General features: G+C 35.2%; 1 protein-coding gene across 20 annotated transcripts in view; it reads left to right on the plus strand.

Moving 5' to 3' along the window:
* Positions 1–17,051, plus strand: part of MAPK10 (mitogen-activated protein kinase 10) — a 441,743-nt gene that overhangs the window by 311,443 nt on the left and 113,249 nt on the right. For 17 of the 20 annotated variants that reach the window (XM_032498595.1, XM_032498590.1, XM_032498619.1 and 14 more), the window contains one exon: positions 14,789–14,958. In XM_032498595.1, the coding sequence (XP_032354486.1) occupies positions 14,789–14,958 (170 nt within the window). Of the gene's footprint in view, positions 1–1,396; positions 1,492–14,788; positions 14,959–17,051 lie in introns of all 20 variants that reach the window. The other 3 variants (XM_032498652.1, XM_032498663.1, XM_014563761.2) reach the window with 1 other exon arrangement.

Here is a 17,051-nt window from a genome sequence, read left to right on the forward strand (position 1 = left end):
ATTAGAAAAATCTTAACACTTCAGCTATTTTTTTAAATCCAAAGAGTTTTTATGTAGGTTGAAGTTATTTTTAAATCAGCTCCCAGAATTTGGGTACAGATGCAGAATGTCTATTTCTAGGAAGAGTTCTTTTAAAGCAAAGGAATACAGAGAAGAAATGAAGCATGAACTTTCTTAATGACTCTTGATTTTTTTTCTCACTATGTGCTTTCAGTACCCAGAAAATATACATGCATATTCTATCACTTAAAAAAACTAAAAATATCATAGCACACAGAGTATTTCTAGTTGTGACTCAGAGCATTTTATTTACTTTCCATATAGAATTTTTATTTGATAACAATGTTTATTTTTTTCTTTTCCTGTAGCCCTATGCCTTATTTACTATTCTAGCAATTTAAAGAAAATAGTGTATTTATTTTTAGAGGCAGAATTCTCTTTTTGGTTTTACTTTAAAACTATATTCTTTGGAAGCTTCTCATTTCATGAGACATCTCATGGATCGTTGGTATGCTGTGGGGTTTAACATGATCTCCAGCAGGGGTTAGGTTGCTCCCAACTTCTTGCCACACAGACGATACACAAAGACCACCTTGTCTTTAACGACAAGTGTATCCGGATTCCAGGTCTCTTGAGTCTTAATCTGTGGCTTTAAAACATTAACAACCAAATGTATCCAGATTCCAGGTCTCTTGAGTCTTAATCTGTGACTTAATGACCAAGTGTATCCAGATTCCAGGTCTCTTGAGTCTTAATCTGTGGCTTTAAAACATGTCATATTTCCAAGGTTTTCACTGTTATCAGTAAGAAATCATAGAAAATATAGAAAATAAAATTGCCCAGATAATTACTTATTAACAGTAAATATGTACATTATCTGTAGTAGTATTAACTTTATTTTAGTTGAATTATTTGAAGAACATTGGATTCATTGAATTTTTTAGCTACTCCTGTTGATCTATTTTTTTTAAACAGCAAGCAGTTTTTGTAGGCAAGAGGTTTCTTGTTATATTCTGGAGAGAAACTTGTCTTTGTAATGTTAGACAATAAAAAAAATCTTTAGGTTGCACTTGTATGAATCCTTTACAAAAATATAGACCAACAGGTAATTGAAAGTGCAGAAACTCTTGATTCTCCTGAGAAATAGGTAAGCCTTCTTAATCTTCTTTCCTCTATTGAACAAAGAAGTGTAGAGCTGTTAAATTTCACTTTATGAATTAAAAAAAAATCAGTGAAGAGTGCTATTTTGGAACTCTGCTGTACTAAATAGATGAGTCAGGGTCTTAGCCAGGGAATTTATACATAGAAAGATATTTTGTGTTGGAAACTGCATGCACACCTGCTGGTGTCTACAGTATTTACCACATCCTGATATGTGTTACCTTTGGTTCTACAGGTTTGTGTTTTCCCCATTCTGCGGTGACTGCCTCTGGGGCAGGACCAGGGCATCCTCATTCTTGCCTTCCAAGCCCAGAATTCTATTTTAATTCGGTAAATGTTCAGTAAATGCTTTTTAAGTAAAATACTGTAAATAAAAACTCAGAAAAACACTGCATCCTGAATAGAAATCTGTTTCCCTTTCAAAATCAAGTTAATTTCTCAACATCTGAACACCTTATAATTTATATTGATAAATTTAATTGCATTTTGGTTATTCTGCTAATCACAAGTCAATGTTAACCCAACATTTGTCTAAAAGTTGTTAAGTTATTGTCTGCTGTAGATGTTTACTAATGCTTGAGTTGGTTGTGAATTATTTGAAATGATTTCCTGATTTTCAGAAAGCCTGAGATACAGAAGGTTCAAATTAATGAATCAACAATTATGAGTTTAAATGAGTTTCTACTGTATAGCACAGGGAACTATATTCAATATCTTGTAGTAACCTGTAATGAAAAGAATATGAAAAGGAGTATAAGTATGTATATGTATGACTGAAACGTCATGCTGCACACCAGACACTGACACAACATTGTAAACTGACTATACTTCAATTAAAAAACAACAACAACAAAAATAATTATGAGTTTAAGTAACACTAGAAATAAGGGGACTGAGCTCAGTGGACTTCTTTTTGGCTAAGACACAGACACTCATCATGCCTTTGTTACATTTTCTATGCAAGCAGATACCTACACATTGACAGGCTGATTACTGATTAATTCCATCGTTCATTTATTCAGCACATTTTTACTGAGAACCTATCTTATGTATCTATAACTTGTAGAAATTAGGGATAAGAGTGAGCAATATAGTTGCTCTCCTCAAAGAACACACTGTCTAGTCTAAAGCACAGTAAAGAGTGGCTAGGCTTATAAACGTAAAGTAAACCTACTCCTCTTGGAATTAAAGACCTCAGTGGTAACTATAGGCTAAATAATAATTAGTCAGAAAAAAAAACCACTGCAATACTTACCAAATGCTTACTATGTGTGAAGACTTCATTAAGACTTTACCTCATCTAATTTTTTTTCTTTTTTCAATTAAAAAAATTAATTTTATTTTTTTATTGAGGTGTAGTTGATTTACCATGTTAGTTTCAGGTGTACAATAAAGTGATTCAGTTACACATACGCATACATATATATTTTTTTCGGATTCTTTTCCATTATATGTTATTACAAGAAATTGAATATAGTTCCCTGTGCTGTAAAGTAGGTCTTTGTTGTACATCTGTTTTACATATACATGTGTATCTGTTAATCCCAAACTCCCATTTATCCCTCTCCTCACCCATTCCCCTTAGGTAACCATAGTTTGTTTTCTATGTCTGTGAGTCTGGTTTTGGTTTGTCAATAGAATTTGTATCATTGTTTTTTAGATTCCACATATAAGTAATAGCATATGATACTTGTCTTTCTCTGACTTACTTCACTTAATATCTGATTTTTACAACACCATTAACTATCAAGACAGAATCCAATTATGTTTTATTCTGGAGCTGGAAATCTCAACCATTAAACTAGAAGGTCTTTCTCTAGTCCCATTATGAACTTCTTGAAATCTCCATCAGTTGTCCAGGGTTTTGACTGAACTGAGTAGCAACTAAGAACCAAAATACTATGATTAAATGCAAAGAAGCCTAAGATTCTATTTCCTACTGGTCACCAGTAGGGAAAAAAAAAGACTTTATATAAATTCTGAAGGATAATTGTGATATATAAGGTTTAAAATATTACTGAGGATATGACAGAAATCTCAGTCTCGTTGTGGATTTCTTATTGTCAAAATTATTCTTCAATATCTTTTGAGTTCTTACTGTTTTTTCATATAGCATCTTGTTGGATATGATAGCCAAGACTTAGCATGTTGAGTTTTTTCCAGTTAAAGCAATATTTTTCATAACAGATATAAAATATTACCAGATAACTTAACTAATTAACTAAATTTTGTTTTAGTATGCTGATGTCTGGATAACAAAATAACTCTTTGTGTATATGTAATAATTTTCCTAGCCAAGATGACTGTTCTAAATAAATGAAAACTTAACTCTTCAGCAAATTTCAAAAGAGTGAGTAAATTTAGTGTTATATTTATTTCTTATGCCTTGGACAGGTTTTTTCCTAAAGATTTATTAAGTAATTATTCCAGTTAATAAATACATCCAATTGTGCTACTAAAGATTATCTAACAAAAAATGTAAAGGTTCTACCTAAGATTCGGTTCTGTAATGATGAACTTCTCTATATTGGTTTATTGTGAGTATGTGTTTGGTTTGCTTGAAGCACAAAGTTTGGACTTGACTTTTTGTTGAATAATCTTAACCTGAAATGTAAATGTAGCTTACTATTGTGAGTTTAATTATGGTTGAAGTGTTAATCAGATTAAATGAAGTTATTATTTATATCTGTCAAAATCATGCTATGAAATATCCCAGAATTATCTCTGGTTTTCAGTGTATGGTTAACTTGTGGATTCCATTTTAATCTATATAAATATTCCTAAGAAATCAAATAATTCTTTAAATATACTATTTTAATTCTGTTCTTCTTCTTATGACTTTGGAAAATATATTGTGATAATTTTGTTTTCCTGCACTGGTTTTATCTGAGGTTGGGGTGCATGCTCAGCAAAGGCTGAATTTTTCAGTAGGTTGAGAAGAATAATGTCTTCTTTGATTCTGAGTTCTAAGATGAGTTCCAATCAGGAATGTGTCATTCAACTCTTCTTTTTGCTTATCTTCGCTGAAGGTGAATATTTAACTGATTATATACTCTGTACATCTCTAACTCATTTTTAAAAAGGTCAAGCAGCTACAAAAGTACACATTTAAGGAGATGAAAACCAAGACTTTGGAGAATGTGTAATTACTAAAATTAGGTACAAGTAGATCTATAATTGTGCAATGATAGGATGATAATAATATCATATAGGATTTAAGAATAGTGTCCTTTATTGTATAAATTAAAATAGGACTTTAATGTTCCATATTCTTAAATGTAGCATTTGATAAACTCCCATTTTCCTTTCTAAAAATACAAAGACATATTTTTAGAGATGAGTCCAGTGAAATCCAGATAACACACTTTAAACATTTTGATTCCTAAATGACTTTTTATTCTCCTTATGATGAAACACAATCTTTTGCTTTTACCATGAGAAAGTATTTTTAAAAAATTAACCATTATTTATTAACCTGGAAATTTTGTCCTATCTTGATTAAATAATACTTCTTATTATTGCCTATTTTATACTCTTCTTTCTTTCTTGTGGACACATTGGGAATATGCAGATCAAAAGTATAGAATTCAGGGTGCTTAGTTTGATAGGCTAGATCCTTGTGATAATGAAGCCAGCATTCCAGGCTTGACCCTGTAAGGGACAATTTAATATTAAGCTCCATGAGGACAGGAGCTTTATATTTTCAGTGCTTAGAACTTTGCTTGGCACATTGTAAGACCAAAATAAATATTTGTTGAGTGAGAAACATACTGAAATAGTGTATAGGCCTCAAATCTCAGTAACTCATCAGAACAAAAGTTTATTTCCTTTTGTACAAAGTCTAGGGCAGGTTAGTAAGGGATCTCCTCTATCTGGTGACACAGGAATTTTGACTTCTGCCATCTTGTGACTCAGGAATTGCTATCTTGTGGTGTCCAGCTAAGACCCCAGAGTGTGGAAAGCAGTGGATTGTGGAGGTACGTCCTCCAAATGCCCCTGCATTTAGGTGACACCTGCCACTTCTGCTTGTAGTCCCTTGGCTAGAAGTAGTCACTTGGCCCCTACAGATAACTATAGTAGTAGTAGTAGCAGCAGCAGTAGTAGTAATAGCAACAATCAACTTTGCTGAGAGTTTCCTGTAAGCTTATGCCGTGTTAAGAGCTTTACATAGATGTTCGCATTTAACTTTCCCACTAATCAAAAGAAGTAGATTACAGGCGTACCTCATGGCATTGTGCTTCACTTTTATTGTACTTCGCAGATAACTGTGTTTTTTACAAATTGAAGGTTTGTGACGACGCTGCATTGAGTAACTCTATTAGTGCCATTTTTCCAGTAGCATGCTCACTTTGTGTCCCTGTGTCACATTTTGGTAGTCCTCACAGTATTTCAAACTTTTTCATTATTATATTTACAATGATTTCTGTGATCAGCGATATTTGATGTGACTGTTCTAAGTGTTTTCGGGCACAGTGAATTGTGTCCATATAAGATGAGGAACTTAATTGATAAATGTTATATGTTCTGACTGCTCCACTGACCAGCTGTTCCCCTGTCCCTTTCCCTCTCCTTGTGCCTCCCTATTCCTTGAAACACAGAAATATTAAAGTTAGGCCAATTAGTATCTTACAAAAGCCTTTACCTATTCAAGTGAAAGAAAGAGTCATGTGTCATCTCACTTTAAATCAAAAACCAGAAATGATTAAGCTTAATGAGGGAAGGCACGTTGAAAGCTGAGATAGGCCAGAAGCTAGGCTTCTTGTGCCAAACAGCCAAGTTGTGAAAGCAAAGGAAAAGTTCTTGAAGGAAATTAAAAGTGCTACCCCAGTGAACACACGAATGATAAGAAAGTGAAACATCCTTGCATGGAGAAAGTTTTAGTGGTCTGGATAGAAGATCAAACCAGCCACAACATTCCCTTCAGCCAAAACCTAATCCAGAGCAAGGTCCTCTCCCTTCAACTCTGTGAAGGCTGAGAGAGGTGAGAAAGCTGTAGAAGAAAAGTTTGAAGCTGGCAGAGGTTGTTTCATAAGGTTTAAGGAAAGAAATACTCTCCATAACCTGCAAGTGCTGATGTAGAAGCTGCAGCAGGTTATCCAGAAGATCTCACCAAGGTAATTCATGAAGGTGGTGACAACTGAAGAACAAATTTTCAACGCAGACGAAACAGTTTTCTATGGAAAGAAGGCACCATTTAGGGCTTTCATAGCTAGAGAGGAGAAGTCAGTGCCTGGCTTCAGAGCTTCAAAGGACAGGCTGATTCTCTTGTTAGGGGTTAATCCACCTGGTGACTTTAAGCTGAAGCCAGTGCTCATTTACCATTCCTAAAATCCTAGGGCCCTAAAGAATGATGCTAAATCTACTCTGCCTGGGCTCTGTAAATGGAACAACAAAGCCGGGGTGCCAGCACATCTATTTACAACATGATTTACTGAATATTTTAAATCCACTGTTGAGACCTGTTGCTCAGAAGGAAAAATTCCTTTTGAAATATTACTGCTCATTGGCAATGCCTCTGGTTGCCCAAGAGCTCTGATGGAGAACTATGGTGAAATTAATGTTTGTTTTTACGCCTGCTAACACAACATCCATTCTGCAGCCCATAGATCAAGGGGTAATTTCAGCTTTCAAGTATTATTATCTAAGACATTCATAAGAACGTAACCGCCATAGATAGTGATTCCTCTGATGGATCTGGGCAAAGCAAATGGAACACCTTCTGGAAAGGATTCAGTATTCTAGATGTCATTAAGAGCATTTGTGATTCATGGGAAGAGATCAAAGTATCAATTTAACAGGAATTTGGAAGAAGTTGATTCCAGCCTTCATAGATAACTTTGAAGGGTTCAAGACTTCAGTGGAGAAAGGAACTGCAGGTGTGGTGGAAATAGAAAGAGAACTAAAATTTGAAGTGGAGCCTGAAGATGTGGCTGAATTGCTGCAACCTCATGATAAAATTTTAATGGATGAGGAGTTTCTTCTTATGGATGGGCAGAGAGTGGTTTCTTGAGGAGGAAGCTACTTCTGGTGAATATGTTGTGAAGACTGTTGAAATACAAAAAAGAATTTAGGGTATGACAAACTTAGCTGATAAAGCAGCAACAGGGTTGAAAGAATTGACTCCAATTTTGAAAGAAGTTTTACTGTAGGTAAAATGCTATCAGAGAGCATTACATGCTACAGAAAAATTGTTTGTGAAAGGAAGTCAAATGATGTGGTGAACTTCATTGTCTTATTTTGAGAAATTTCCACAACCACCTCAACTTTCAGCAGCTACCACCCTGATCAGTCAGCAGCCATCAACATCCAGGCAAGAGCTTCCATCAGCAAAAAGATTATGACTCACTGAAGTCAATAGCAAGAAAATATTTTTAAATTAAGGGTTTTTTAAAGATACAATATTGCACACTTAACAGAAAACAGTATAATGTAAATGTAACTTTTATATGCACTGGGAAATCAAAAAATTCACGTGTCTCGCTTTATTGCAGTGGTCTGGGATGAAACTCACAATATCTCCAATATATGCATGTATTACCTTCATTCCATAAAAAGGACACTAAGACTAAGATTGTAAAAAGCTTGCCCAAGGCCTCATTATAAGGATTCTTAGTTAAAAGTTAGGTTCTTACCCTTTGCTGAAGTCTCGCTCTAGGATCTCTCGAGTGCAAAATGAGAATACTGTCTTGAATGAAATGATTTATTAGACACCTAAAACAGTATCTGGTCCTAATACTGGCTTGGTACATAGCAGGTATTCAAACAGTACTCATTGTCTTTCTTTATATATAAAGAACAGACAGGCAGAAGCCGTGCCTGCTCTATTTTCAATGACAACGTGCTTTTTCACACAATTTAAAATAGTGATTAAACATAATTTAAGACTTAAGAGTTTTTACTGCATTACTGATCAGTAATAAGCCATTGATCATTGCTAGGCCAACCAATATAAAAGTGATATAGATTCCAGACTGCAGTCCTCTTTAGAGAGTAACACTTCAAGAAATTGAATGGGGAAAACATGCTCTGGACAGAACAAAAGCTAATCCTTAATGTCGTTAAGTCTTGTCTCAAATCTGCTGCCTTTAAAACTCATATGTAGATCATTTGATTCAGATTTAAAATGGATTAACCACATGCCTTTCTGCCATAACAAACAGAATAGCAGGCATTGTTTCTGCCGACTTTATATCACAATCTTGGAGAGGCATCACGAGCAATTCAGTGTGCTGGTCATGACTGTAAGACTGAATAGCTCAATGTCTTTTGTGCCAAAAGCAGAATCACCACTGTTGGCGGATACGTTCCAGTATCTAAATGACAATACTAAAATAATATGCAACTGACCAGTTAATTTTCTGGAGGTGTGTTTTGTAGCGAATTCATCTTAGCTATCCTGTTAAGTAGATCAAAGTTACACCTGTAGCATCTTTAATAGTGCCTGGCATTCAGTAGGTGCCCAGTAAACATTCACCAAATTTCTAGGCAGCTCTGAAGATCCAGCTGTCCATCACCAACACAAGGTAGTCTACTTCAACCCTGAATCGTTTAATGTTAAGCTCAGACTTCAGGCTCAGTTGATAAATGAAGGAGAAGGATGTGTTATTCATTCATTTCTCTTAAGCTGTAGTCCTATAGATCACCTCATCATAAGAAAACCACATCTAAATTACTTTAGCTGAACTAGTGAATAGTTTAATAAAAGAAGAGCATGCATTTTAGAGTTGGACAAACTTGAATTCATATTGTTACCACTAATTAATAGATCTAAGACTTAGAGACAATTAACAGCTCCATATGCCAGTTTCCTCACCTGCTGATAGTGTTAAATATAGTATTTAACAGAATGCAAAGTTCACCTTTACCAGGTAAGCAATTAATACTGGTTCACCTTTCTTTCTCCCCTTGTCTTATTGAAAGTTGATATCGCATAAGTCATATGAAACATATTTCTATATCTTTGATTTAAAATATTATATCTACTGCCTGTTGTTTGATTCAATGGTTATTACATAAAAATCTATTGAATATTTTTTTCCTAAAGTTAAGTGCTAGAGTTACTTTACCTTTCCTGTGATCTATGGTATGATATATTTTAAGAGATTAATGAATCAAAGCTTGCCACTCACTGTGGTTTTGTTGTTTTGTCACATTTTCTCTTTGGCTTGCTGGGAGCCTGACAACTGATGTTTTTGCTCAAGGCAGTAGATGTTCATAACTTAAGTCCTCTGGTAAAACTATCGCCTCCCAGCCTGCTTTATTTGACATTTGTTCTTAAAACTGGATTTAATGGTTTTATTGTTTCTATATCTTCTATGGTGAGCTGTACAAATCCTTTTTGAAATCACACAGCATATAAATAATATATGAATGAAAGAATAAAAGGGCTTGGTTTCCTAGGTATTAAGTGCAGAACTAATCCAGGCTTGGTGCTGTTTTCAGCTGTATCATTCAAGAGAAACTAAGAACACATAACATTTGAAAATTCTTGATGTTTCCAGCTCAGGGATTGACTGACTAGCAGTAACATAGGCCAGTCATGCACAAATGAAAATGGGGAGGAGGGAGTGCTTCTGGCATACAGGTTATTAAATTTGAGAAAACTGCAATCAAAGTTTTAGATGCCTGCAGGATAAGATCAGTAATGTGGGATATTTTTCTTTGCAGAATTTCACAGCTCTGGGCAAGCAACTCAACTGATGATGGGGACTCATTGCACAAAGTCCTTACTCACAGTTCTGCGTAAAATGCAGTCTTTTCACAGAATAGATTATGTTCAGATTTCCTCTCTGCCTACCAAACTGCTGGTGGCAATGAAGTCTTTTAATTTAGCTTAAAATATTTTTTTGGCAGATGGGGAGACAGGGAAGAAATGAGTTTGCTTTGAACTTTTGCAATGACAATTCTATTATATCCATATAAAAGTAAACTGTTGAGTCATTTAAATATAAGATTAAATATTCAGTGGAGGAATGAGTTTCTTTTTAAAAATAATTTGAAGCAACAATAGAATAGACTATTCTAAACCTATAGTTATTTTGAGCCAGATTGGTCTCCAAAACTTAACACTGTGGTGATTTATAATTTTTTAATATAATCTTTCATATTTATAATTAACTTAATTTCTTAATTTCTTCTCTGGAAAGAGACTTTCCATTTCAGTGAGCATTTATGAATACCTGAGAGTTTCATGCATTCCTCTCAAGTGTTTTAGTATACATTTAATACAAATAGATGATGGAATGTTTATTTTCATGAGCTAATTGAGATAAAATTGATAGGGCACAGTATTGTACCTGTGAGACAGGAAAACGTGTCCCTGGGAATATGGCATCTGAGCCTGCTAAAGAGGTGCTGATACCAAGGAAAGCCATCATGGCATTATTTTTAACTTCCCCATCCTGTGTTTACTTGGCTTGACCTGCACGTCATCCAGTTTTTGCCTCTCTAGCTAGGTTTTTTGAATGGTGACATCTCTTAACATCTACTGTTCTCTAAAATAGTGGTTCTTGAAGTGTGGAACTTGCTAGAAATACAAACTCTTGGCCTAATCTTAGTCCCACTGAATTAGAAACTTGTCAGTTGGTCTCAGCAATCTGTGTTTCCCTGTGACTTGCTGGAAGCCTGACACTGACTTTTTTGCTCAAGGCGTAGCTCCTCAGGTAGTTCTGAACTGTATTAAAACCTCAGAATGTAGACCTTAAACTACTGGCCAGTCATGCCTTCCCAATATGGTGTGTGAATTCACAAACTTTGTAATGATGACTTGCAATCTTTTTATGAGAAATTATATGCTCTGAGATGGATAAAAAGATCACTGAGTAATTTTTATTTTAGAAAATGTGTCAGGGTATTAGGCATTTTATTTGAAGGGCTTTTATTTGTTTCTTTTTTTAAACATTTTTTTATTGAGTTATAGTCATTTTACAATGTTGTGTCAAATTCCAGTGTAGAGCACAATTTTTCTGTTATACGTGAACGTACATACTTTCATTGTCACATTCTCTTTCGCTTATTTGTTTCTTTTTGACTGGGAGTATTATTGTGGCTGAAATTTCCCCCTCCTTCCCCCATGTAAGCCCTGTGATTGTATTAACCATTTTACCAAAACTACCATTAAGTCCATAGATAGCTTTCCCGTTATATGAAAATTCCTGTTCCAGGTATGCGCTGGGAAAAATTACAGGGTGCTTCTCTAATTGTGTGTGAACAATTGCTGGGATGAAATGATATACTCCACTTGTAACATTTGGCCAGCCGTCGGCCTGTCTAAATACCAAACTTTGCCTGTCCTTGAATCTGGGGACAGTGGATCTCTTTCAAATGTTTGAATCTGAGGTGTAGGGTAATCCTTGTTCTAACTAGGACTCTGGTTCTCAGTTTATCTTTGCCATAAACAATGGAATTTGGCAATGTGTAAGGACACAAAGTGTGTTCCCTGATGCAGTTGCAGAAATATTATTTCTGCTATATAATATAATACACATAAATACAATAAATAATATAATAATTTACTTTCCAAATACGTCAGGCAGAGCCGTATGATCTGTTTTACAGTCTTCAGGCAATTACTCCACTCCAGTGCGTGATTTTCAGTATGTATCAGAACACTTAGAGGGCTTATTAGAACAGGTTGTTGGGCCCCACCCTCCAGAGTTCCTGATTCAATGGGTGTGAGGTGGGAGTGAGCATCTGCATTTCTAGCAAGTCTCCAAGGGATGCTGATACTGATGCTCCAGGGAGCACACCGTGAGGATGATTGTTATAAGCTGTCTTTCTCAAAGTCAGAGCCTCAGATCCTCAAATCACAACCACCTGAACTGCCTAGTAATCTGCAGATCCTCAGGACCCACCCTGACAGCTTGAATCCAGGTCTCCGGGGTGTTGTGTCAGTGATTTGTATTTTATCAAGCTCCCCAGGTGGTACAATTCATATTCACGTCTGAGAACCAGTAAGAGGGGAAGTCTGAGGTCACAGTTAGCCAGAGAAAACAAAAATCGAGTCTCCTTTCCAACATTGCCAGTTTTATAGCATGACTTGGCATCTATGGTTGTTTACACATAGTAGCTGAATGGATTAGTGTTAATGAATAGATACAGGCAATTAGTTAATATTCTCTGTTTGCTCTCAGCACCTTTTCTTTATTCTGCTATAAGATATATCATCCATATTTAACCACTTGTTTACTTGGGTGCCTCCACCTAGACAGGGACCTATCCCATCGTTGTATATCCAGTGTCAGAGATCTGGGACATAAGGGTCATTACAAGCGGTTAGTACATATACGCAATGCAGTTGGAATAAGCGACATTTCAGAGGTGAGGAGAATACGTGGGGAAAAGGGAAATTGCTTACCTGGGTTTGATGAGACTAGTGTGTGCTAAGAATTATGTGGGTGGTCAGAAACCAGAATATTAAAAGAGAGAAAGAAGGATCAGAACATGACGAATTGCAAATCAGGCACTTCTTCCCAGATTAACCTTGGAAGGTGAATTCTTTGTTAGTCTAGCTCCAGTTGCTTTTTAAAACAAAAAACAAAAACAAACAAACAAAAAAACCCTCCTTTCCTAGCCAAGGGGAAAAAACGACTTTAATAGGGTTAGTTTACTGATACATCAAAAAAGTATGGAGTAGAAATGGACTACGGTGTGGAGAAAAGTTCCTGATACTGCAGTTGAAATAAAGGATTGTTTAAATAATAATGTTCTTGTTTCCGCTATCGTTCACAACCATCCTCTAAATTCTAAACCCTGTTTAGTCTCTGTTAATGGGCTTACAGTGCCCTGATTCTTAATAGTCTTGTTTAATTTCCTGTTCTGTGCTTCACAGATGGCCTCCTGGATTTCAGACTTCTCATTATTGTATTTGTAAACTACCTGAATTTTTGGTCTCTGCCCAAACAACCTGAATTCCTAATCTGTAGTCCACTCTGCTCTCTGAGGCTCTGAGTGTTTGTACTGGATCGTTGCCTTCATCTCTCTCCCAATCATAGGCTGGTGCCTGTCGCGTATATACTGCTCTCAAGCCTGTCTGGAGTCTTAAGGTTCTTGCAGTAGATGTGCAGGTTTTGCCACGCATGTTCACGCAGTCCACACCGCATTCTCCTCACTTACATTGCTGATGCTGCCTGCCTCCCTGTCCAAGAACACAGGAGCAAATTAGTCTCTACTTCCATTTCAATTTTTTATTAGAAATGAAATGCCAAAAATGTCCAGGGAAATGGTTTTATGGCCAACTAGAGGTTCAGAACCTAAGGAAGTTTAAGTCTTTTTTCAAGTTATATGGGAATTAGCTATTCAGAGGTCAGTGTATATTAAAACCATACAAAGTCCTTTGGTTTAAATTCTGGTCTCAGAATATTAAAGTCAGTTTTTGTTTTGTTTTGTTTTGTTTTGTTTACTTTGTTTTTTTCTAATTAAAGTTTTGACATACTCAAAAGTTGTGAGGTAGGTAGGAAATTATTCATTGTGTGGGAATGCCGCACTCATTGCAGGACAACCAGCATTGTCTGCTAAGCCAACTAAATGCCAGCCACACCTCCTGTCCTTGTGGTACACCAAAACATGCCCACAGGGCTCCCAGATGCCTGCTAAGGGTTAGTGTCAACTCTAATGAGAGCCACTGGTTTAGACCATTCAATTTTCAAGTGCTGGGACTGGAAAGGAGCCCATGGAACACGAGAGTGCTCAAAAGTTAAGCAAGATCAGCAAGAAGGAGAGGAATGACTATTGGGTAGACATCCACCAGTGTGCCACCAGGAAAAGGCTAGACTATATTCTGGAAGGTCCCTTCTCGCTATAGAATCCAAACTATTTAATATCATAAAAAGTAATATAAGATCACTTGTGGGTAAACACAAATAATGAATAATGGACATTTACATTATATACATTCATAAATCATGATCCAAAATAACAATTTTCTCAATTGCTAAATGTAATTAATAGATGAACTTCTCTTAATGATAAACAAAAGATACAGCAATTGAGATTTAAAATCTAAGCTTGCAATGAATAAAAAAGCTGTCATGGGCATTTTAGAATAGTGTTAGTGACTTAAAATTTTTCAATGTTTAATGCAGGATGGTAGTATTTTTGGTATTAGTGAGGACAAACAAAGTCAACACTATTTAACTCAAACTTGCCTAATTAAAAAATTAAAACTATGCATTATTTTGTATGTCAATTTTTTTTTTTCTGAGAAAGGAATGTAGATACTGCCTTTTATTCTTCCTCACATGACTGTTAAAGCAGATAATCAGGGATCTGAAGTGTCTAACCTAGTCTCTCGGGCTGGTGTATGTTCAGTTAGACGTTTGCTGCATAAATATATGAGTTTAATGAAACACTTCAGAAAAGATGATTCAGATCTAACCTAAAAATATTTTATTGTAAATAGTTTTAATATTGAAAACAGAATTTTCTTTGCATATTTTCTAAGATCTTTTACTCCAGGTTATCTTACATGGACTAACAGATATTTTTTTTCTTGGTGAAGTGCAGGTTTATATAGTGATCACAGATGACAAGGATTAGTAATCATTAAAAGAACAGGCTTCTGTAGATCTCATTGTCACCCTGGTCGTCCCATCCGCTCGTCTCATGTTTCTGTTGTTCTTTCTTGCAGGGATTCGATAAACAAGTGGATGTGTCATATATTGCCAAACATTACAACATGAGCAAAAGCAAAGTTGACAACCAGTTCTACAGTGTGGAAGTGGGAGACTCAACCTTCACAGTTCTCAAGCGCTACCAGAACCTAAAGCCTATTGGCTCCGGGGCTCAGGGAATAGTTTGGTAAGTGGGATGGATTTAACTTGAATTTGTAAAGGGAACATGCCGTGTGTGCTGACCAGCCACAAACACACAAACACACACAAATAAATAGCATGACTTGAGAGGGGAAAAATCCATTCTACCAAAGAAAAGTAAAATTATGATCATTATCAGTGATTTATTACCCACTGGCCTATAATATATACATGCTTGCTTGTGACTAGTTTTTCTAGTCACAAAAAAATCCATTACAGAACAACCATGGAGAAACCAGGAGAAACAGAGGTTTTCTATCTGTTGCTAAAGTATTTAGAAAATTTTACTTGGATGTTTTCACATCAAGATGTGAGGAAACATGTGTTCAGATAACCAGCAAATAAAATCTCCTACACTCTAAAGAAGTACAAATGAGATCTCAAATGTGCCAGTGACTTTTAAAGTTCAGTGTTTAAAATTCAGTTACCTATTCGAAAAAGTGGTATTTTGAAAATTTTTGTTGAATATTTCCAAAGTGGAAAGATTCTGGGCTCCTTAGCAACCATTCTTTTGTGAGATTTTGAGTGGCAAATTGAAACGATGACAAATCAAGATCTGACTTACCTGTTATAAAACTTTTGCAAAAATGATGATACCAGATTGATAAGCATTTTGTTTAGGCAGTTTTAACTTATAATTTAGCAACCAAATATATTTAGTATAAACTTATTAGTATAATAATTTTCAACTTGGTGGCTTACAACGATAAGTAAAAATTTAGGACATGCACTGTAAGTATATGTATATTTGTGTTTATTTATTTATGAAGAGTATTTACATATACCAATATATTTATGTTATATAAATTACTGCTATATTAGTAGTGTCCATTTAAAAACACAAACATCCCTTTTAAAGGATGAGATGAAGACAAAATAAACATTTTAAATAGATTTTATTTTAAAACTCCTTTTTTCACTCATTTGATATGATGTTATTTTGGTGAAAGAAAGCTAGCAGTGTACAATTATTTTTCAAACTTTCATCTTATATTTCATAAAACAAGTAAAAATCTGGTTTTCTTTATTTCTTATTTTATTCTTTGCTTTTTTAAAGACTATTTTAAGAGCAGTTTTATGTTCATAGCAAAATTGAGAAGGTACAGAGACTTCCCATATGTCCCCTGCCCACACACATGCATAGTCTCCTCCAGTATCAACATGCCCCACCGGAGTGGTACACTTATCACAATTGACGAACCTACACTCACACATCATCATCACCAAAATTCATAGTTTAGATTAAGGTTCACTCTTGGTGTTGTACATTCTTTGGGTTTGGAGAAATGTAAAATGACATGTATCCATTATTATGATATCATACGAAGTATTTCTGCTGCCCTAAAAATCCTATATAATCACCCATTCATCCCTTTCCCTATCCCTAACCCCTGGCAACCATTGATCTTTTTACTGTTCCCATAGTTTGCCTTTTTCAGAATGTCGTATAGTTGGAATCAAACAGAATACAGCCTTTTCAGATTGGCTTTGAATCATTTAGTAATATGCATTTAAGTTTCTGCCATGTTTTTTCATGGATTGAAACCTCATTTCTTTTTAGCATTGAATAATATTCTTTTGTCTGTGTGCACCATAGTTTATCCATTCACCTACTTTAGGACATCTTGGATGCTTCTAAGTTTTGACAATTAGAAGTAAAGCTGTTTTAAACACCTGTGTGCAGGTTTTGCATGGACATAAATTTTAAAGTTTCACTTTGTGTTGACAGCTTGTCTTAAGTTCATTCTCAATGCTTAGTCAATGCAAAAAGCAGAAGTACATGGTTGGAACCCAACTAACTTTTTACTAGCACTTAAAATTCATTCATCAAATACACCAAGGCTTTTATTGAAGTTCATCTAGTAAATGTCAATGCCATTCAGTGGTTGTTTTGAAAGATGGGACATTTTAATATTTTCAAATAATAGGCCAAATCTTTCATTTAGTAGGTATTTAAACAGTTAAGAAAATTTTTATTTTCAATGTTTATTTATTATGGTACAGGGATGCAAGTGAACCTCTTTGTGACACAAAACAATTTCATGGTGTGGGAGGCAGAATAATGGTCTCTCAAAGATA

Source organism: Camelus ferus, chromosome 2 (assembly GCF_009834535.1).
Source record: "Camelus ferus isolate YT-003-E chromosome 2, BCGSAC_Cfer_1.0, whole genome shotgun sequence".
Lineage (NCBI taxonomy): Eukaryota > Metazoa > Chordata > Mammalia > Artiodactyla > Camelidae > Camelus > Camelus ferus.